The sequence below is a fragment of the Myotis brandtii genome, unplaced genomic scaffold, assembly GCF_000412655.1.
Source record: "Myotis brandtii unplaced genomic scaffold, ASM41265v1 scaffold104, whole genome shotgun sequence".
Classification (NCBI taxonomy): Eukaryota; Metazoa; Chordata; class Mammalia; order Chiroptera; family Vespertilionidae; genus Myotis; species Myotis brandtii.
The window spans coordinates 802,811-827,001 of record NW_005353497.1 but is presented as its reverse complement, the minus strand read 5'-3'; the positions used below and the strand labels follow the sequence as shown (position 1 = coordinate 827,001).

General features: G+C 35.0%; 1 protein-coding gene across 2 annotated transcripts; it reads left to right on the top strand.

The window, feature by feature from the left end:
* The first annotated feature begins 85 nt into the window (after positions 1 to 85).
* On the top strand, positions 86 to 22,457 carry TRMT1L (tRNA methyltransferase 1-like). Of its 2 annotated transcripts, none has more exons than XM_005856665.2 (15): positions 86 to 612; positions 3,883 to 3,993; positions 5,427 to 5,540; positions 6,168 to 6,232; positions 8,009 to 8,138; positions 9,743 to 9,866; positions 10,865 to 10,944; positions 12,901 to 13,150; positions 13,541 to 13,753; positions 15,035 to 15,225; positions 16,605 to 16,683; positions 18,876 to 19,042; positions 19,944 to 20,006; positions 21,063 to 21,189; positions 21,292 to 21,678. In XM_005856665.2, exons 1-15 carry the CDS (start codon positions 420 to 422, stop codon positions 21,542 to 21,544), a joined length of 2,160 nt encoding a protein of 719 aa, XP_005856727.1. In that variant the 5' UTR covers positions 86 to 419; the 3' UTR covers positions 21,545 to 21,678. The 2 variants fall into 2 exon arrangements, with proteins under 2 accessions (XP_005856727.1, XP_014393585.1); XM_014538099.1 differs by lacking the exon at positions 86 to 612 and adding an exon at positions 798 to 815 and having other exon boundaries at positions 21,292 to 22,457.
* The last annotated feature ends 1,734 nt before the right edge of the window (positions 22,458 to 24,191 follow it).

Below are 24,191 nucleotides of genomic sequence, written 5' to 3'. Positions count from 1 at the left end.
CTCTCTCCTAGGACTTGGAACTCCAAGTTCCCCCCGTCGGAGCAGTGCACGCTGGGTATTGTAGTCTTGGCTCCGTTGGGTGGTTGACGGCTGGAACCGGTACGCACGGTGGAAACAGAACTCTCTGACCTCATTGGTCGCCGTCCCCAGGTCGCTTCTGCGCAGTGAGTGGTGGCGTCGTAACGCCTCGGGGAAAGGGAAGCGGATAGAACCGTGAATCGCTGCCTCTGGCTTTTAATTCTTCTGCTGACAGGCACTGGTCACTGGTTCTTCCTCTTTTGTCTGTTGCACGCAGCCCGCCCTCCCCACTAGCTTTCCCACTCCTCGGATCCAGCCCTCTGGGCATTCAAGCTGGTTTTCTGACCCCGCCGTGAGCTCACTCCTGCTCCCCGCGCGGGTCTGGCACGGAGGCGGTAACTATGGAGAATATGGCGGAGGAGGAGGAGGAGGTGGCTCCGGCCCAGGTCCCGACCTCGGCCCCGGACTCGGCTCGGGTCCCAGCTCCGGCCCCGGACTCGGCTCCGACTCCAGCCCCAGCCCCTGCCCTGGCTCCGGCCCCGGCCCCGGCCCTGTCCCCGTCCCCAGCCTCTGCCCCTGACGAGGCTGAAAGCAGTAAGTGCAGGAGGCCCAGGTCTTTCTGCTGCAGGAGAAGCGAGAAAGTGCGTCTTGCGGGGGAGGCCCTTCTTCACTGGGGTGGCTTTCATGGGAAAGGAAGGGGTAGGGCGATGGGGAAGGAGGAGGGACCCGAGCTGCGCGGCAAACGGGCACCGAATGGAGAAGGCATGTCCACCAGCCTCGAGGACATTGCGATGAAGGTTATGTGGGGGCCAGGGGTGCTGCAAAATGAGCTTGAGGGCTTCTTCGTTAAAGGGGGTCTTTTTCTGGTGCAAAAATAGGAAGTTACACCTGATCTGGTAGTTTCTCTGAAGCTTCCGTCACGGAGTCCTTTGAAAATGTAACATAGTAACCGGGGCAACCGGTGTTTACTGTAGCAGATCCTAGCTGTCAAGATTTAGAAACCATTGCTCTCAACTAGGTTTTATGTCCGGACATACACAAAAAAGACGAGTTTTTCTCATTTCATTTTCTACAGCAGTTTGCTTCCAAAAAGAATTTGAGGGTGACGAGTGGTTGAATAATCTACTAAATTATGGATTTATGTCTTCCCTCGGACATAAATACCAATGGAGTTTTGTATTTCATTAGGTCAGAAGTTCAGCTGTTGAAAAGTATAGCCCATATTATTGTTAGTGCTTCTGAATGTGCTTGCATGTTTCTAAGTGGTGATTTATTGGGCCATAGAGGACAAAGGTAGGCCCTCCTCATCTTAAGGTCAGAGCTAGGTAGGTGCAAAATAAGGCCAGTTGTACAATGGTAGGGGGTAGAAGGTAGAGGGGGTTCACTGAGTTGTCTCCCTCATCGGGTGTGGTGTAGCAGCTTTAGGGAATGCATGCTTTCTCTAACTCATCAAGAATATGTTAAGCACTTTGGGAAGATTTATTCATGTGTTTTAAAGTTTACAAGTATGTAATTCATAGAATGCAATCTTTGAGAAGCCTGGGACACATAGGTAACAACTGAGAAATTGGAAATGCATTAGAAATATATATTAATCGCATTTTAAAAATTATCTCTTGATGGTCTAGTTAGTCCTTAGACGTCTGTCTTACGTAGGCAAGATGAAGGTGGCAACTCTGAAATAGAACTGAAAATTGAGGAAGAAGTAACAGAAGAAGTTGTGAGCAAAACCTCCTAGCATCTGATTTAATAAGGGGTTTTTCTCTTGACTTCTGGATTATTAGTGTGTTCCAGAAAGGTTGAGTAGATTTAAGTGCAGATTGCCTGATATCTGCTGTCTTCAACCACAAAGTGATTTCAGAGGTGTACATAGGCATATCATGAATCTTTATTTAGACAGGTCTTTGGGAGTTTTCTTTAGTAGTGGACCACAGGATTTTCCATTTTCTCTTCTAACTTACCAGGCCCCTTCCTTTTATTTTGTACTATTTAGTAGTTAGGATGATTTCAAAAAGCACATCTTTACATAGATATTGATATCTATATCTATATCTTGTTTCATATATACAGACCTTTGAACCATGGAAGCCAAAAGCCTTTATGATAAATTTTTCTCATTTAAAAGTAAGGTAAAAAATTTGTATTTTAATAAATTTGAGAAGGAATGGCTGATAGTACTGTATTAAATTCCAAAATTATAGACTGTGCTGCTGCATCCAAAAAGACTAGTGATGTTTAAAAGTTATTTAACAAACATCAGCGCCTGCTGTGTGCAAGTTACTGCACTAGGCACTTAGCCATTGCAAAGATGAATAAGACCTAGCCCCTGCCTTCTTACTGCTTATTGATGGGGGAAGACAGACAAGGCCACGAATTAGACAAAGGAGCTGGGACTGAAGCTCAGAGAGGAATTAGGCAGGACAGTAGCAGTGTCAAGAATAAAATTTAAAAGGCTGATGGTTCTAAATTGTATAACCTAATTATATAATGACTATTAGAGAGCCTATGGCTTATCCCATCATCTCCTATCTCATTGGAGATCTGTCCCTAAAAGTTATCACCTTCTAGTCTTGTATATTCAGGCCCCCACTTCGTAAACGTTCTCTTCCAAAATTTAGAAGTATGTAATTTGAAGGATGTGTAATATTTGAGAAACCTGAAAGTGTGTTTCTGGGACTGGGTTTTGAATTTTTTCTTCTCTTTTTCACATTTTTTTTCTCCTTAGGCTTTCTTCCTCGTGTTCATAGTTTCGCCTAACATATGAATTTATTATTTATATCCATTCAGAATCCCTCCTGAACTCCAAAAACAAAACTGCCTACTGGACTTTACTACATGAATACCAGTAGTATATCAAACACACTATGTCAAGAACTAAATTCCCTTTTTTCCTTTCCTCTTCCTTTCTGCCAAAAGTATTTTCTTCTTCCTTTATTGGTTAATGGTACCATTATTCTCAACCATGTAAACTTGAAATCTTAGATTCATTCTTGAATTTACTCTTCAGTCTTACTTTACACCCACATCCCAAGTTCTTTGCTTCTTTTTTTTCTTTGGTTTTACCTTCTAGTCTCCTGTACCTATCTGTTTCTCACCTCAATTATTGATCCTTGGTACTATAGCCAGAGATACCCTCCTGAAACAGTCAAATCATATTCACTTTCTCAAAAACCTGCAAAGACTTAGCATTGCCTAAAGAAAAAAGGTCAAACCAACTTGCATAGAATTTATGCCTTTTATTATCTGTACTACATTGAGGCTGCATATTTTTCTACCAACTCCATCTAGCCAGGTGTGGGATAGAAGTGGCTGTATTTTTTATACCACATTCCTTTGTTCATGAGATTACTTAAGTTTATAAGGCCAGCCACCAGATCTTACTGAATTCTGTTCATACCTTAATGCGCTTCTTCAGTAAAGACCTTCTCAGAGGCTCTTGTTGGAATTAATTGCCCCTTACTCAGTGTGTCCACATTATATTCACCCCAAGTATTCTTTCATTCTGCCTTGTGTTACAGTTAGTAGTTAATCTCTCCTACCTGATTGAAAGTTCTTTGAAGATAGGAAACATGGCTTAATTTCTTCAGTGTTTTGTACAGAATAGAAACATTTTTTAAGAATTATATTGAATAATTAAGTAAATTTTAAAGCTGTCAGGTTGCATAAATGTAGTTTTATCTCCTGTTTGCATTCTGAGGCACACTTGTCATATATAAACTGAGTCCCAGCAGTATTCTCCATCTAGGTATTAGGGCATTATGCTATAGGAAATAAAACTGTCAAACTCTAGGTAAAGTAATTAATAATGGAACTGGAATATAGATTGTTGAAGTGTAATTTTCTAATTTTTAAATTTTCTTTCAGAGAGACACATCTCAATTCAGAGGCAGCTTGCTGATCTAGAGAAGTTAGCTTTTGTAACTGAAGGGGATTTTGACTCTGCTAGTTCATTGAACTCAGATCATCTTGATGCAGGTATTTCCATGTTTGTTTGTGTGTGTGTGTTTTCTTAATTTCTAATGGTTTGTTATCTAGCATGAAAAATTTGCTAGAAATAGACTTGTATATTCTGTTGAACTAGAGGAGTAAATATTTTTATGCAGGAAACTGATAGTCATCTCTATGCAAAGGTTCGGTGGAATCAGTTACTTCACAACTCAGGGAAATTACAGTCTCATCCTATGTAATCCTATATAATAAAAGCATAGTATGCAAATTGTCCCCTGGACCAGGAGTTCCTCTGGGAGTTCTACCAGGGGGCAGGGCCAGCCAGGGAAAGGGAGGGAGTACCCGGCCAGCAGCTGGCAGCTGCTAGGGATCCTACCAGTGCATGAAGGGTGTGTGTATTCTATGTGTATATCTATTGCATTTGGCTAGGAGTAACAAAAAAACACAAAAAAACACATTGCCTTAAAAAAAAACATTGCCTTAAAAAATATGGAGGCTTATATTCTCTCCTGTAAAATAAGTACCAAGATAAGCAATCTAGGGCTGGTACAAGAGTTCCACGGTACTGTCAATGCCCTAAGCTCCTCTCTTTCTGATTTGCCATCCTTAGTGCTTGGATTCCATCCTTAAGATCACCTCATGGTTTTTTGAAGTAGGCCCAGTATTAAAAAAAAATAGTGTCTATACTTGCAGTGTGCTATATGTGAAAGGTATTTGTTGGATTAAAATTTATTAAGTGGGTTATTGATTGTTTCTGTATATTTTTATTGCTTTAAGTCTGAACTTTAATTCAGGTTTTAATTCTTTGGTACACTGTTTTTATTTGAGATACATTTCTAATTAAATAAGACTTTTATTTTGATGATCCAAAATCTTTTCAAGGACATACTAATAAAGAAGGAAGACCTCACAAATTCAATAGTAGGATACAGTGTTTCTAATCATGGCCTCCAGTCTCAGAACACCAATCATATTAAATTCCTCCTACTGCTTTGGGTTTCTTCTTCCATTTTTCTAACTCCACATGTTAACTGTTTTTGTTGCTGCCAGAGTAGAAGAATGCCACAGCAGCTACTTATTCTCTCTACCCAGCTCCTGGCCCTCTGGGAGGGTGACAACCTCTGCCTTTTCCCCTGTCCAAAGTACAGAGTGACTCTGCCAGGCACTTTGGCTGGAAGGATATATAGATTATCATTCTTCATCTGTTTTGTTCTCAGTGGCAGTAAGGATAGCAGCTAGTCACAGAGAGGGGATTTTTAGGGTAAAAATCACTGACCCTGTGCTAAAACAATTTTTGTTAACTACCCGCTGAGACAGGGGTGATGTCTTACTGAAGTTAAGGAAGATATTATGTAAGAAGTGGGGTGGGGCTGGGGTCCTCGGTTACTTTTTTTGTAACTGAATTGAAGCATTAATTGGTAGTATATTCTGTGCCTTATCAGTTCTTTTTTCTTTATCAGGAAATAAACAGGCTTGTCCATTATGTCCTAAGGAAAAATTTAGAGCTTGTAATAGCCATAAGCTTCGTCGGCACCTTCAAAATTTACATTGGAAAGTGTCAGTTGAATTTGAAGGTTAGTATTTTTGTGCTTACTAAAAAGTGATGTAAATGAAATTCAAGATTTGATACCAGTTTGGGAATTTTATAGTGAACTTAATCAAGTGTTTTAAGTTTAAAAATTTGAGGGATTCAAACCCTTCTTTTAATGTGTTTATGAATAAAAGATCATGTTGCTCTCTAGGCAATAGCAATATATAACACAAGTAGTTTTGTTTGGCAAACATTTATTAAGCATCTGTTCTGTACTATGTACTCTGCGTGGCCCTGGGGGGTCCACGTTTTGGACAGTGTCATAAATGAAGAGTCTGTGTAGCGCAAATTAGCATAAGGCAGAGAAGATGAAGCCTAAGAAAAAGTCAAGTGGCAGAGAATAGATGACAAAATTGAGTTCTAAGGAAGCTAAGTGGCTAATCCAAGATAACACAGATAGTCTTGGCAGAACCAGAATTCACACTTGGATCACCCATATTTGGGTGTACTATATATAACAAGTAAACTAAGGCTATCTTATTAAGTAAATTAATTAATGATATTACAAATACAAAAATAATCTGTTATTCTTATAAAATTTGCCAATAATTTTGTGTAAATTGAATATTTAATGAACAGTGATATGACAACCATCCATCCTTCATTCTAGGTTACAGAATGTGCATCTGCCACTTACCTTGTCGACCAGTGAAACCAAATATTATTGGAGAACAGGTAATCAGATGTTAGATTTATTTTGAAATTTAGCCCTCTTTAAAGAATGTGCAATTTTTACTTGCTTTAACACTAAAATGTTTATATTCAGCAATGAGGTTAACTTTACAATTTTGTGTCTGAATGTTTTCAGATCATCATATTGGGAAAAATATAAAATGCATGAAAAAAAGGGTTGCTGTATTGAAATTTTTATAGTTTTAATTTCAGTCAGATATATTGCTGTCTTGTGTTCAAAAGGAAAATTATTTACTAATTTTAGAATGGAGAATTAAATAGAAAGTAATTTTTTTCTTTTAAAATAAATCTTGATTATAGAATAAGAGCCTTCAATTTCTGTGATTTAATAAATGCGTTGATTCATTCTCACCATTCTTCCTGTGTGCTTCCATTAATCTGCCAAAGGACAGAATAAGAAACTTCCTGAAATCTTTGATAACTTTTTTTTAAAAGTACATATGTTCATTTTTAGAATAGATTTGACCTTTGGGGAATAAAAATTATAAAGTATTTTTGGTGATTCTATCCTGAATACATATTAGCTTATTATTAATTTTTCTTTTGGATCACTAAAAAGAGTAGTGCTGGAGAAAAAATAACATTTCTTTTTGTTGTTTTTTTTTTTTTAATTCTTATTGTTGAAAGTATTACAAAAAATCATTTCTTAAGCAGTAGTCAGGACAATGCTTGTCCATGAACCTTATCCAAGATATTTTGAATATGATAACCACAGTACCATAGGAATCTTTTGCAATGTTCTTGAATATTCTTGACTTGCTATATGATTCCAAGTAAATAGGAGGTAGACACAGCAAAAGTAGGAGTGCCATTGGAGTAGTCTTTTGGTCCTCAGCTATGTGAGAAATTATAAAGTGAGAATTTTTTACTTGGAAAAATAAATGTTTCATTAATTTTCAGAAATCTTAAAAGCTGGTTACTAAATGTGGTCATCATTAAAAATTAAATTAGCCCTAGGCGGTTTGGCTCAGTGGATAGAGCGTCAGCCTGTGGGCTGAAGGGTCTAGGGTTCGATTCCAGTTAAGGGCACGATCCCCAGTAGAGGACGTGCAGGAGGCAGCTGATTAATGATTCTCTCTCATCATTGATGTTTCTATCTCTCCCTCTCCCTCTCCCTTCCTCTCTGAAGTCAATAAAAACATATGTAAAAAAATTAAATTATATGAACTTAAAAGTGAATAAGTTATATTAAAAACAAAGGTAATGAATACTCAAAGCTCACTACTTGCTAATTATTTTACTGCATGTTTCTATTATCTATGCTCTTACAGTTATTTATATAATATCTGCATGGTGGCAATGCTGTCTTTTCCCAAATACATGTTCATTGATGTCACATTGGTAACTTGAAATTTGTCACAATTGTAGCTTAAAATTAAAGAGTATATTTTCTTGATATTGTAGAGTATTTATACTACAGAAAGCTGAAAACTCTACGAATCAGAACTTTATTTTCCTGGTGAGACAGTTAAACATCTACCAGCACACTGCTACTAATATTATACCATCTGTAAGTGCTGCTTATAGAAAAGAGGATACAGTTATTTGTTGATTAGAATGAATGGGAAAATCTTAGAAATTAAAGTTGTAGCCTATTGTAAAATTAAATTTAAAAGTATATGTCACATGGCAAAATTAATACTGTCTTCTATACCATTAAACCCAAGACACATACGTAAATTTACAACCTTGAGTAAAGTTCTATTTCATTGTCTTAGTAACTTATTTATGTATTAAATTAAATACTCTGTTTGCTAGATATCCAGTAAAATGGGCGCCCATTATCATTGTATCATTTGTTCAGCAACAATCACCAGAAGGACTGATATGCTAGGACATGTTAGGCGCCATGTGAATAAAGGAGAGACTAAATCCAGGTATATTGCTGGTAAGTTGAGCAATCTTATTAACATGTTAGTAAGTAAATCGTTAAACAATGGTCCAATTATTCTTTTTAGACATCGATGAGATAATGATAGTGACTTAACTAAATCACTGAGCTAACTACTACACCCTTACTTCAGATTTCCTTTTTCTGTGAGCCTCCCAACAATGTTTTTCTGTCCTCAGTTAACATATATTTCACAAGTGGGTAGAAAAAGCAACCGATGCTCAAGTAAATACAGGTATCTTAATGAACGATTATAGGACTGTAATACTAATGATGGCTCCTTCACCAGTAATTGTGTTATACTTATCAAAACACACTAGAAAAAGTATGTAAAATGACATAACGACCGCTTATTATCCTGAGTGGTATCAAGTTATTAGTAATTATTACTGAGGCAGCCCTTCTCAAGAATTAAGCCCTCATTGTCCTAAGGCCGTGGTCGGCAAACTGCGGCTCGTGAGCCACATGCAGCTCTTTGGCCCCTTGAGTGTGGCTCTTCCTAAGCCTTAGGAGTACTCTAATTAAGTTAATAACAATGTACCTACCTATATAGTTTAAGTTTAAAAAATTTGGCTCTCAAAAGAAATTTCAATCGTTGTACTGTTGATATTTGGCTCTGTTGACTAATGAGTTTGCCGACCACTGTCCTAAGGCATCCACTGTATGTAAAGAAGTAATGTCTATACATCTAGAATGGTATTATGTACCTTTCTTTTGAGAATTGAAAAAAGTCACTAAAATAATTTTCCATAGTGCTTAATTTTCTCACAGACTCTGGTTTGAGAAAGGCTGACCTTGTGAGGTACATGATGCCACTTCGGTGGGTAGAGAAGATGTATAACAACGCTGGGAGAGGGTGCTGTTATTTGGCATTGTAAAAAGAGAAGTATGGTTGCTATTTAGTTAACATTCTGATTGTAATATAATCAAGAAATCCAAATATAGTCTGTTATTTTTCCCCACACATATTATATGTGTCTCATTTCTTAAATATGCAAAACATATACTTAAATACATCAGCTTTTCATTTGGGTTTATAGCTAAATTATTCAAATGTAAAGCAAATGTAGAATTTTTTCCTTTACTTTATATCTGTTTTAATGTAATTTGTGATTTAAATCATAATTATGAGAAAGTGTTCTGAAATCTAGCATGTTCAGGAAATATAATGATTCTTTCTCATGCTGGCTAATGAATGTAATCATACAAAGATACCACTTTTCTAACACTTATCCCACAATAACATCTTTAGCAGCCAACCCATGTAAATGTAATATAGTATTTGATGAGGAATAAAGGTATTTTAGGATTCATTGCTATCTTAGGTTGATTGTTCTTTCTTTTGCTTTTTTTTGTTTGTTTTTATTGATTGCTCTTAACTAGGTATCATTATTGATGGAGTAGGCAGTTATGATTTTGAGTTGATAAATTTTAATTCAGTAAATACTACTTTTTTCCAGAGACAGTGCTGAGTAGATCAGTTTTTAACACAATTACATTAACACATTATTATAAAGGAAAGTTACTTTTTAAGTGTATATTGTTTTAGATATTTAATAATATTTTGTATTTAACTAGAAATCTTTTTTTTTTAATCTTAGCTTCTGCTGCTAAACCACCTACTGAAATTTTGAAAGAGGTAGACACAGATGTACAAGTTTGTCCTAATTATTCTGTACCTCAGAAAACAGATTCCTATTTTAATCCCAAAATGAAACTAAATCGGTAAGCTAAATTGAGAAAAGGGTTATGGGATGTTCCAAATCATTACAAATATACCCTCTCTTAATCTTTATGTTCCAATGCAGCGATTTTCATCTAGTATGCCGCAAGAAGCACAGATGTGCCACAAGAATTTTAAAAACATGCATTACCTGTTTAGTCAGGGACACTGACTCTTTTCCCTTAGATTGTCAAATAAAAAAATGACAACAGCCTTCACAATAATGGCCATCCAGTGTGACTGAATCAAAATGACACTTTAATTTTTGTCCGATCAGCAAAAGATACTTTTTGGTTGCCTACAGAATTTTAATAAATAATATATGTGTGCCATGAGATGAAAACAGGTGAAAATCGCTGGTGTAATGTGTTGAAATTTAAAACTAGGTACAGAATGAAAATCATCTATCTTAGCATTTCTCAGAATGATTATTTTCTCTCTCTCTTTTTTTTTTTTTTTTAATTTTTGTCCGATCAGCAAAAGATACTTTTTGGTTGCCTACAGAATTTTAATAAATAATATATGTGTGCCATGAGATGAAAACAGGTGAAAATCGCTGGTGTAATGTGTTGAAATTTAAAACTAGGTACAGAATGAAAATCATCTATCTTAGCATTTCTCAGAATGATTATTTTCTCTCTCTCTTTTTTTTTTTTTTTTTTGCCAGACCAATTTCTTTCTCAGAGAGTAAAGTAGACCTAACTTTATAGAATTAATGAACAATGTTTTTGTGGAAAAATTTTGTTTATAAAACTTTTATTTATAAAACTTGCTTATAAAATCATTTTTTCATAGTGAATGTTTGCTAATAGAACCCAACTGATTCATAGTTTAATTTCACAAACTTCTAGTTCTCATACTATTAAGTAGGGAATATGTTATTAGGCCTTTTTTTTTTTTTCAAATAGGAATGCCACCACTATTATTAAATAAAATAAAAGCTATAATGGTAAAGCCATGGTAGAGTAAAGTCATTTCAGATTATTATACTTTCTTTTAGGCAGCTAATATTCTGTACTTTGGCTGCTCTGGCTGAGGAGCGAAAACCTTTGGAATGTCTGGATGCCTTTGGAGCCACTGGTCAGTAATGAAGCTGTTCTGGAATCCAGCTTAATTAGATTTGTACACTATCTTTTCTTAGAAAATGTATGTGATTATCATAGAATATTTTGATATAAAAAATTGAAGATTGCCCTAGCAGTGGATAGAGTGTCGGCGTGTGGACCAAAGTTGTCCCAGGTTTGATTCCGGGCGATGGCACGTATCTCGGTTTGATTACAGGCTCCACCTCGGCCTGAGCCCTGGTCTCTGTCACATCGATATTTCTGTCTTTCCCTCTCTCTTCCACTCTCTTTTAAAAGCAATGGAAAAATATCCTCGGGTAAAGATTAAAAAATGATAATAAAATAATAAAAAATTGAAGATCCAAGGTTAAATTTTTTTATTGTGGAAAAATTTCTAATATATAAAAAAGTGGAGGATATAATAAATGAATTCCTTTATATCCATCACTTACTTCACAAATTATCAACTCACGCTCAGTCTTGTAACTATCCCATGCACTTATCTCAGACCTCATGTCCCCAATCCTCCATCCCATTTTGAAACAAATCATAAATATCTCATTTCATCTGTAAACATTTGTTAGATCTGTAAAAGATAAGGACTTTTAAAAAATAAAGCCATACCATTATCACACCTTAAAAAATTAAGAATAATTCTTTAATTAAATGTTTAGATATGCCCAACTATCTCTTTTTTTATCAAATCAGAATCTAGACAAAGACTTTATTTCAGTTAATATGTCTCCTAATCATCAATCTATATACCTGTTGTGTATGTGTCTGAGATAATTACTTGAGTGGCAATCCTTGTCTTGTTCCTGATCTTAGGGGAAAAACTTTCAACTTTTCACCATAAGTATGTTAACTGTGGGCCGCTTATCATATATGGCCTTTGAGGTACATTCCCTTTATCCTTGCTTTTTTGAGAATTTTATCATAAATCAATGTTGAATTTTGTCAGATGCCTTTTCTGCATCTATTAAGATACTCATATGATTTTTATCCTTCATCTGTTAATATGTATCATATTGCCTGATTTTTGGATGTTGAACCAGCCTTGTATCACTGGAATAAATTCCACTTGATCATGGTGTTTGATCCTTTTAATGTATTGTTGAATTTAGTTGGCTAATATTTTGTTGAGAATTTTTGCAATATGTTCATCAGGAATATTGGCCGGTAATTTTCTTTTCTTGTGGCATACTGTACCTGATTTTGGTATGGGGGTATTGCTGGCCTCATAAAATAATTATTGATAGGCATTGCTTATTGCCATTTTGTTGTTTTCCAGTTGTTTTTGTAGTTCCTCTTTGTTCCTTTCATCATCTCTTGTTCTCTTCCCTTGTGGTTTGATGACTTTGCTTAGTGGCATGTTTATATTCCTTTTTCTTTATCTTTCATGTATTTACTCTAAGTTTTTGCTTTGTGGTTACCATAAAGCTTTATCTGTAACAACCTGTTTTAAGTTGATAGCAACTTAAGTTTGATCCCATTATAAAATGCAACATTATTACTGTCCCCCAACCCACTTTTTGTTTTTAATCTCACATTTTACATTTTCATCATATATCTCCCTTAACTAATTATTATAATCATAGTTATTTTTACTACCTTTGTCTTTTAACCTTCATACTAGCTTTATAAGTAATTAGTTTCCTTTACTATATAATTACTTTTCCAGTGAGATTTAATCTTTCATGTGTGTTCTTGTTCCTAATTAGATATTTTATTTGAACTGGGATCATAGAAAAGTTTTGTAAGAAATACTAATGAAAATCTGTAAAACTCTTTTTGTTTGATAACTTTTCTTCAGAGGCTTTGTAGTGAGAAAGTAGAAAAAGAACTACTTATGAAAATACTAAGATTTTGAAACAATTTATTTATAGAATTATATTCTATATTATTGTTATACAACTTTCTTTTTTTAATTGTTACAATTTAAAAACAGATTTTCTTTCCCATTTCTCCTAAGGGATAATGGGATTACAATGGGCAAAACATCTTGGAAATGCAGTCAAGGTTACCATTAATGACTTGAATGAAAACTCTGTGACCTTGATTCAGGAAAACTGCCATTTAAACAAATTGAAAGTGGTGGTGGACAGTAAGGAAAAAGAAGAGGGTGATGACATTCTTGAAGAAGGAGAGGAAAAGCTTGGTAATATTAAGGTGACCAAAATGGATGCCAATGTACTGATGCATTTGAGATCTTTTGATTTCATGTAAGTGAAAAAATTTGCTGTGTCACTTTCTAAACTGGTCTGGAATTTTTTTTGGGGGGGGGGATATAAAAATTGACAGTTTGTTGTTGCTTTTTATTTGTTTCAGTTAATACAGTTTTGTTTTTAGCATTGGCCTAAGGAATGCAATAGGAACATTTTCCAGCACCTGAAATAAAATGCTTGGGCATGACAATTTTCCTTTAATCCTGACTTATTTTTATTAATCTAACATAGCATATGGTCAATTTTATTACTTTTAAAACAGAATTATGTATTTAAAATAGATTTGTAAAGTACTCATGAACACATGGAATTTTATTAGAAATAATGACAATCATATAATTTTTACCAATATGATTTTAAATATGTCTATATTCTTTCTGATTTTAGACACCTAGACCCTTTTGGAACATCCGTGAACTATCTAGATTCTGCATTCAGAAATATAAGAAACCTTGGCATAGTATCAGTGACTTCTACAGATATCAGTTCTTTATATGCCAAGGCACAACATGTTGCCCGGCGACACTACGGCTGTAACATTGTCCGAACTGAATATTACAAGGAACTCGCAGCCAGAATTGTTGTAGCGGCAGTGGCAAGGTACAGAATTGCCAACAGTGTAATACCTAATGTTTGGGCATATGTTAAAAACAGATTCAAGAAGTGCTTCTCTCATTTTATAAATATGCACAAAATGCAAATTCTGTATTTCATACCTATAATCTTCCTTTGTTTTGTGATCTGATGTTGTATCTTTTAAAATTTGATTTAAAAGCTTGTGCTTAAAATAGTCAGTTTACTCTCCAATTAAAAATATTCTGAAAGCAATTAATGTAGTAAGAAAGATAAAAATGAAAGTTAATTTTAAGTCAGTTATTTCAACAATGTAGGGTAGATGAGAGGATAGCATAATGAAAAGGGAAGGCAAAGATTGTTTTTAGATTGAGAAACAGTCATTGTTTTATGTTCATCTAATCTTTATTTAAACAAATAATTTGCAAAATGATGGCTTATAACCTGATTCTGCAGAATGATCTTGCCTACAAAAAAAGCTCTCTTTCTCATCTATATTTCTAAACATTTGAAGGAATATTTTTTTTGAGCACCTCTCTTGTTCAGAATCTCTTATGCTATATAAATGGACATTGCAAGTATATATAATGGATAATCAGCCAGCTCACTTACTGGCCTCAAAACTAATTTCACAGCATTTAGATTGAAATTCCTACCTCAGCATAAATAGATTAGACTTCATAGATGTTAAGTGTTATTCCTAATTGAAAACTCTGATGTTCAGTTTATACATGCCCATGACCTACTTAAAAATGTTTACACTAACAAATTCAAATTAATATATATGAACCAAATTTAGTGTGTAACTGCAGAGAGAAAACTAAGTACATAAATGCTGCATCAAGTAGAATTTAATCCAGAAGTGTGTAAAATTAATAGTAGCAAGGACTCTGCCTATTCACTTTTCCCTGAATATTTAGCAGCTGGCTTACTACCCTGCATATAGTTAGTATTCAGTAAACATTGTTTGGAAGAAGCTTTTATAGAAAAAACAGGTAAAAAGGCAGAAAGGTGGTGGTGATAACAACAAAGAAAGTGACATTGAAAACCAGAGCCTGTAGTCCTATTGAGAGGCTGTGATAAAGGAAAATGTCTAGTTACTGAAGACTCCAGCAAGCATCCTTTATTTCCTGTGTTTCATTTTGTATAAGAGTTATAGCAATTATCTTTTAAAAGTATGCTGCTAAGAATTGAATTTTTCTTATTTTCCCTTCACCTACCCATAGTTTACTGTCCACGTTAGTATTGTAAATATAATGTCAAAGAAAAATGATAAGCACCCAAAATAACTTAAATTTTTTTTTCCAGAGCTGCAGCTCGATGTAACAAAGGCATAGAAGTACTATTTGCAGTGGCTCTGGAACATTTTGTCTTGGTCGTTGTGAGAGTTTTGAGGGGGCCTACTTCTGCAGATGAAACAGCCAAGAAGATACAGTATCTGATACATTGTCAGTGGTGTGAAGAGAGAATTTTTCAGAAGGATGGTAATATGGTAGAAGGTAATTCAAGTTTCTTTTGACTGTATACTGTGTCTAATTTATTTTTTAAAAAATCTTTATTGTTGAAAGTATTACCTATTTTCCCTTTTTCCCCTAATTGACACAATAAATTGTGTCTAATTTATGTATAAGCCTCCAATAAATAAGCCTTTATCACATCCCTAATTATACATATTGTCCTTTGGTTTTAAAGATGACAGTGCTAACTTTATTTCCTATCCTGGACTTCCTTTCATCAACAGAAAAGGCATTTGTGTGAGTTTATTTACTGGTGCTATACAATTTACGCTCTCCAGCTCTGCCCTCCTCTATTGAAACATCTAGAAATAACTTAGTTTCCACTGTCACTAATTTTAGGAACATAAGTTAGGATAACCTCTCTGTTTCTGGCTGAATATAAAAGCCATCAGTTACAAAATTCATTCAATAAACATTTACTGAGACTCTACTATATGCCAGGCCTCGGAACCAAGGAAAATAATTTGACTTTTGCCCTTATAAAGGTGTTTCTATTTTTGCTTTTCCAGGATATAGAAACAGTTGCCCTAGGAAAACAGTGACAGAGCCTTTAAGTAAATCTAAAATTAAGATCTCACACTGTGTATTATGCCATTTAATTGCACTGAATAACATTGATATCAGATAGCGAGAAGCTAAAGACCAGTATCCCTAAGACCGATTGATCAGATCCAGCCATTCCAAGCAAGTGCATGATCCACCTAGGAACAGCCTGGGCGAAATTTGTTGCAGAGAGTCTGATTTAAAATGACTATTCTGGACCTTAAGTGAACTGGAAAAGTTCATACTAGAATATTGCCCCATCTTGGAAACTACCTCCCCAATTTCCTTGTGATTCTATCGGGCCTTATTGCTCTTTAAACTGAATTAGATTCTTGCTTACATTTTGGGGCTGATTATGAATCAGGTCTAGGGAACAGGGTAATTATTTTGTTCCCAATTGCAGAAGAGTAAATATGAGAAATGTCTTTATTTTGATGGGATGGCAGTTATATGGATATATATATATTTGTCAAAGTTCATTAATCTTTCCACATAAAATGTATACATTTTACTGCATGTGAATTTTACCCCAATCACTGATTTTAAAATACAGATATCTTGTGGACTTTATAAGACCTTCTCCTATTTAATTTCATGTACTAACTAAAAGATCTCTAATCTGTTTGACATGGATTTCTATAATCTGTTTTAAGCTTTAATCCTCTGATCTGTATAATTGAAATTTTATAAAAATATTTAGCACAATATCTGACACATAGTAGATTCTCAGTATATAGTAGCTGCAAATTATTATGAGTATAACAATTACTACTATGTATCTGTCATTTCTGCTTTGATTTCTTTTTATCTTTTCACAGAAAACCCGTATAGGCAGCTGCCCTGTAACTGTCATGGAAGCATGCCTGGAAAGACAGCAATAGAACTTGGACCTCTATGGTATGTGTGCCCAAGCATGATAATATATTCAGAATTGATTTATATATTGATTTTGTTTGTTGACTTTTGATGATGTGAGGTAAAAGACAAGCAAATTTTGATTGAATCTTTTAAAGTCTAAGCAAATAATTATGACTTCTCCCCCTATGAACCTGAGGTGTTTTGTTTTCAGATTTTTCTATAACATTATTCCCCCAAGTTTGTGACAGTGCTAAGAGGCAGTGGAATTAAAGAGAAGCCTGGCTGTTCTGCAAACTATAATTCATTTCTGAATAGTAAGAATTAGGCTTTTTTATTTTTATTTGGTAATTATAGAACTCTAGGGTGTGGTTAAAAAGTGATCACAGTAACTTTTTAAAGAAGAGCCAACTAATATAAAAAGTCTTTGAGGAATTAATTTTAAGAAGGGCAAATGCAAGTAAATGCCTTTTGTTTTTGGGTAAAGTTGTTTAGATGGGACGCAATTGCAAATTTTTAATGTATATATGCTTTTGTACACAGAAATTCCTAACAACATTGTGACAAGAATCATTGCAGATATCTACCTCATTAATTTACAAGGTCAAGGTTTAGCCACCTACTAAACTTAAAAATTAACACAAATGGTAAATGTTTGTGCTGATGCCCATTTTTAAATCTTTTTTCATGTCTAGTTAACTTTTTTGTTATTTTTTACTTTTTTATTTAATTTATTGGAGAGACATTGGTTAATAAATTATATAGGTTTCAGGTGTACAATCCTACATAATAAAAGCCTAATATGCTAAGTGTCCAAGGCGTAATAAGCTTATGATAAGCTAAGGCTGCTCAACCGCTTGCTATGACATGCGTTGACCACCAGGGCGCAGACAGTTGACCGGTCAACCAGTTGCTATGACGTTCACTGACCACCGGGGGCAGACGCTCTGACTGGGAGGTTAGCTTGCTGCTGAGGTCTGGCTGATCGGGACTGAGCGAGATGGGCCAGGCACGCTCTGGAGCCCTCCCGCAGTCCTTCCCTGGCTGGCCAAACTCCCATGTCCCTCCCAGGCTCCGATCGTGCACTGGAGGGGTCCCTTGGCCTGGCCTGCATCCTCTCGCAATCTGGGACCCCTCGGGGAATGTCGAAGAGCTGGTTTCAGCCCAATCCTGCAAGCCAGGCCTAGGGACCCCACTGGTGCACGAATTCGTGCACCGGGCCTCTAGTTCTATAATATATCATCTGTATGTTGTATTGTGTGTTCACCACCCCATCTTTATCCTATGTTAATACCCTTAGATTAAGAATGATCTAGCTAGTCTTATATTCTGGTACTCTCTTTCCTATGTCATCTGCTACATGTTGATCCTACTCACTGACCTCAGAACTGGGGAAATGAATTGTTAACAGCTGCTGGATCCAGAAGGAAGATCTAGCCCAAGTCCTTCATTTTATAGATGAGAAAATTACAACAAAGTGCTTTTAAGTGCTGGCTAAAACTGACCTCCAGAATTTGGCAGCTCAGGCAGGGCAAGAACTTGGGTTGTCTCACTCCCAGGATTGAGTTCCCATGCCTTATGATTTCCTCACTCAAAGCCATAGTCCTATCTTTACTCTCATCTAGAATCTCTTCCTCTTTCCCCACTTCTTTGAAATCTCTCCTTAGTGCTTCAACCCAAATTACTTCTAAATTCCTTTTTAGTAAATCTTACATTGATCGCTCATTTAACACTTAAAATCATATAGCTTTCCACATGTATTCGCTAACCCTGGTAATAATAGCTACCATTCATTAAGGATATACTTTGTTCTAGAGATTTTATGCATGCCATCTCATTTAATTCCATAAACACATGGAATATTTACTGTTACAGGAATATGCATTAAAACTTCTGCATTATATTACATCCCTGTCTAGATTTATAGGCTTAACATTATATTTTATACTTTGGTGTATATTCCACACCTATATGTAACACAGAGTTATACACATTATGAGGGTTGATTTAACTGTGAATGAAATTTCCTTGACTAACACTAGTTTGGAGAACTAACATGATAAAAAGGAATGGAGAAATAGGAAATAAACAATTTTAAGTTAAATCATAAATTCTTTTTAATTTCAGTATTTAATCAATCATATAATTAATTATATATCTTATTATTTAAGATAATAAACATTTCTCTCAAACCCAATTCTCTATATTTTCTTGGGATTTTTTGTTTCTTTTAGGTCAAGCTCCCTCTTCAATACTGGATTTCTCAAAAGAATGCTAATTGAATCTCTTCACCATGGTTTAGATGACATTCAGCCCCTAATAAAGACATTAATCTTTGAGTCAGAGTGTACTCCTCAAAGTCAGTTTTCAGTTCATTCACCTTCAAATCTCACCAAGCACGGTAACCAATTTAACACGTTTACTAGCTTACAAATTACCAAAATACTCTGTCTTTTTAAACTTTATTTGATGTTATAATCAAAAGCAGTATAAGTAGTGTGCTTTTAAATCCCCTCTGAGTCTGATCATAACCTGCTTAATTTTTATTTTTAATTGCATAGTTTTCTTCAGTTTTATATTCAGAACCTGAAATAGTGATTTTATTAAGATAAAAGTATGTATTTTTAAAATTTTAGTACATTAAAAGTACTGTCTATTGTGATTTTATTACACTTATCTGCTTTCTAAAAAGAGAAACCCTAGGGAATTCTGAGAGGTGTAGCCATTGAGACACAGAAACTAAGATATACACTTATCACTCATTAAAACTACGGTTTTTTTAATAGGCTTTTGTCGTTTTTTTTTTTTGTTTGTTTTGTTTTTAAATTTTTTTTTAATATATTTTATTGATTTTTTACAGAGAGGAAGGGAGAGAGATAGATAGTTAGAAACATCGATGGGAGAGAAACATCGATCAGCTGCCTCCTGCACATCTCCCACTGGGGATGTGCCCGCAACCCAGGTACATGCCCTTGACCGGAATCGAACCTGGGACCTTTCAGTCCGCAGGCCGACGCTCTATCCACTGAGCCAAACCGGTTTCGGCGGGCTTTTGTCGTTTTTATCTGGCCATTGACCTGAGGGTGGGCCTATTAGACATCCTAGCATTTCTCATAAGTCATTAGAAGCAGCAGTTGTTGTAGAGGATTAAATATGTAATTCTTGCCCTGTTTTGCCATAGAATCTATATATTCAGAAAAGCAGTGTGGATATAATTTAGAAATAAGCTTTTATTTAAACTTTGAATTGTTACTTGATAACATCCTGTAAAATATTTTGATTCCCATTTGTTTTTATTTTAGAAGAATGTGGTATATCTATTAAAACTACAGATGATACCACAACAGATAATTACATTGCACAAGGTATGTATGTATATGTGTGTATGTGTATGTATCAGTGCAAAAATCAGACAGCAAAAGAGTAGAAAGAGATTTCTTTGGTAGCCTATTTCACAGTGCATTTTTTTTTTTATTATACTGACAACCTAATTACAGTAAAACTTGTTTATCTGGTATTTACACAGTTCAAAATTTCTATGAACATGTACTGCACTCATAGTTCTAATATATAATGCATCCCTTTGAGAGAACTGTAATATCTTGAAAGAACGATGTGAACCAAAAATAAGATCAAATTCTGTTTGATAGAATTGATTAAATTTTATTATTCTTATTCTTTTAAACTTTTTCATCACCATATGATGCATAACAATTCCATTGATTACCCAGAAGGTCTATTCTCTAGCCATAGGAATGTATTGTATGGCTTTTCTTATAATTTGGGATGTGAGCACACTTAATTTCTCTTTCAGAGGTAAGAAAAAGGCAGTATGGTATACAGTAATGAGCATTAGATTTAAGAGAATCATTCTGCTTCTTTGTGTTGTTTGTTGTATAGCCTTGGACAGGTTATTCATTGAAGACCTATTTATTAAATATTGGCATTCGGTAGGGAGTACAAGTATAAAAATGGAAGGGCATTATCCCCAGGATAATGTAATACAATCTGGGGGGAAAAGATTTACATACAGAAAAGACCTACACACATGAAACAAAGAAGATAGAACTTAATCAAACTCTGAGTAGTATTGATAGTAATGAAGTCTGTGAGGTGATTGGCCCAGAATTCAAATAGCTTTCTTCAGAAGATGAAAATAGAATTGAGGCTTGACATTCAAGAAGGTAGAAAGGAAGTTCTGACTCAGCAAATAGTTAAATACTAAAATTCGATCAGTTAAGGATAGTGGAAATGAAAATATTTTATTCTTGCAATGAGTTCTCTTAAGAATTAAGACTGGATAGGTTGAAATGGTGTGTGTCAGAGGATTTAGACTTGAGATAGCATAGAGTTATAAAAGTATTCGGTTTCTAATTTTTAAGAGAATGCTAACTTTGTGTGTGTGTATTTGTGTGTTTCAGGAAAAAGAAAATGTACTGAAACAATCACAAATTTAGCCAAGAAACAAAAGGCTGATGCCAGTACCGAACATCCTCCCTTTTATTACAACATCCACAGACACAGCATTAAAGGGATGAATATGCCAAAGTAAGATAGCCAGTCAATGGCAACGTGTATATTTTATAATTTAATGACACAATGGTTTAAATAAAATTATAACCTCATTTTTTTTCCCTTTTCTTGCTGCAGGTTAAAAAAGTTTCTGTGCTATCTTTCTCAAGCAGGCTTTAGAGTAAGCCGAACTCATTTTGACCCAATGGGTGTTCGTACAGATGCACCTCTGATGCAGTTTAAATCTATCCTTTTAAAGTACAGCACCCCCACCTACACTGGAGGACAGTCAGAGGGCCATGTCCAATCTACATCAGAAGATACAGTAGCTGACAGGGTTGAAATGTCAGTGAATGAAAAAGCAGAAGCAAGCAATTGCAGAAGATGGTAAAAGTAGGGAAGTGTTTATTCCCATACATCTTTATAGATTATCTGCCTAATACTTCTCCATACCAACTGTAGTTCTTTTTTTATTCTTTCAATTCAGTGGTGTAAAAATAAAGTGCTGTTTTCATTTTAAAAGTAGCAGTTTCTAACTTAACTGGTTTGGGAGTTAGGCTTTCCAAGTTTTTCTTAAAGAAAACTTAGAATTGTAAGGAAAACATTTCATATGAAGCCAAGATTGACTGAGATCACCTACTATTTAATAACTCAGAAAATTCTCACATGCAAAGTGTTTGGAATTTTATGTATGTCACGTAAGTCACATCTCTGCTTAAATTGATGCTGAATAGAATAGGAAGAACAGTATCCTTTCAGGTCACTAATATATTTCACAATTACAAAGTTAAAATACATTCCTGATTTTAAGAATTCACACCTCTCCCATTTTAATCTTTTCATTTTTAGTTTTTGAGAAATTAAATACTTGCCTGAGATAGAAATCCATTTTTTTCTAAGTTTCAGGTCTAGATGACTACACTTGAGAGTAATAGTTTGCCAAAGTAAATTGAGACGACTGTTCCAATTATAATTGTTCACAAGCACTGAAATTCTCGAGAGATTTTGTTATAAACAAATTGGGTGATCTCAAGGGCCTCAGTTAATTCATATAAATATTCATTCGCTTGGTTGTGCTACCTCAGATGTAAAACTTGCCCACTTACGAAGTGAGGATTTTTTGTTTTGGGGGTGGATTTTTTTTTTTTTTTAATTTGTGGCGGGGGCTGGGGGGTTGGTTTGTTTGGTTTGTGTGTATATGCTCATTTTTTTGTATAGAGTAGACCAGGCTAACATAATTATGAAAATTAGTTGAAACAAAAATCTTGTTTCCATTAATAAATACTGTTCTTACTTCATTTGAATGAGTTTCGATGAAAGGATTTAGTATAAAGTTTGGATTTTTGTCTCAAGGATCTAATCCATATTTACCCTGAAGTACTTGTTAAAGGAAGTAACTTTTTTATAAGCATGAAGCTTGGGGGATGAAGGAGAAGAAATAACTGAAGGTTTTTAATACACTGCACTCCAGTGACATACACAAAAATCCAGGGAAAATCTTTGTTATTACAGCATAGTCCTGGAGGATTTTTTCCCCTTCAATTAATGGAATCAGACATTTTGGTAAAATAAAGGAATATGTGAAGTGCATTTGTTTCTATTATGACCATAATAAAACTATAATTCTTGCCAATTACAATTAAACTCACAAATGAGCACAAAAAGAAATGGTATTACTTTGTTTGTATAAAAATAAAAACTAAAAATAAAAATTACTATAAATCCAAAGGCAAATCAGTACTTGGACCATCTGACTTAGTGTATGTTGTTGAATATCAGTTTAAAATTTTGCTAAATGCTTAGCGTAACATTTTGATGAAGTTGAATTTTACGAGAGCCTAATTTGATATAAAATATGCAAATAACTTATTTAAAATACATATTTTTCTATATTAACTTCACTATTTGGTAGGAAGTACTTTGGAACTACATCAACCTAAAGAGGAAATCCTTTTAAATTCCATCTAATTCTACATTAGCACCTTGTTTGCATAACAATTTGGAACATAAAGGCAGCTGTATCACTCCTTTAAAATTTGGTAAACACAAGAAACTGGTTCTTACAATGTGTTGGCTCTGCTAGTTGCTTATCGTAATACTCTAACCATAGACTCAGGAAATGGGAGAAGTAACCTGAAGGGTTTGGGTGCCACTGTGGTGGATTTTGGTTAAAACTTCGTTAATCACTGGAGAATATTTTGCAGAAATGAGACTAAGACCAGGTGTTCAATAATTGCAAAAAGTCTAGGGAGTTCTTTCTTTGGTGTAAAAATAACTGCTCTGGTAAATGGCCACAGGTTACTTTGGAGAAGGCTAAGAATATACATAATATAAACTTATAGCAGGGTCCTTTCTCAAAAGGCTCTGGAAATGTGAATTAAATCAGGCCTGGGAAATGGATAAGGGATCTTAACTTCTATAGTAGCTGTAGTGACCTGCAGTTTTCAGTTAGATAAATCAAATGGGATCTCTTTGGTCCTTTGGATCATATGATCAATTAGCCAAGGCCAAATGTCCTGTCAGACTATATTATAGCTTTTCAGAGTGCTACTTCTCTTCTCACCAGAGCATTTCTCAATGATGATAAAGAGTCGTTCCAATCACATAAATCCTCTCCAACATTTCCCCTTCTAAGTCTTTATTTCCTTTCTCTATGATGTATCAGAATTTTTGGCACCTCATCGCCCATTTAGATGAAGCACTGCTGAGTCAAAATTTCAACCAAGTAAACAGAACCACTCCCAGCTATTCAAGCTGATGTACTCTCTTGTGTAAGTGTACCCATACTGATAATTTGACCCAATTTTAAGATTATGTTTCTTACTTCAAGATCTAACACACGCGGAATCTATTTCCACAGGTATTCTCCATAAATTATCAGTATACAGGATCAAAAAAAGAAAGCATTCTTTCAGGAGGCACTTTGTACTTGTCCCCAGAACATGCTGGGATCTGAAGATGAGGGATTGTAGAGATAAAACAGATGGGATGCTTTTTGCAAGGTAACTAACTCCTTGAAGGGGTCATCCACCAAAACA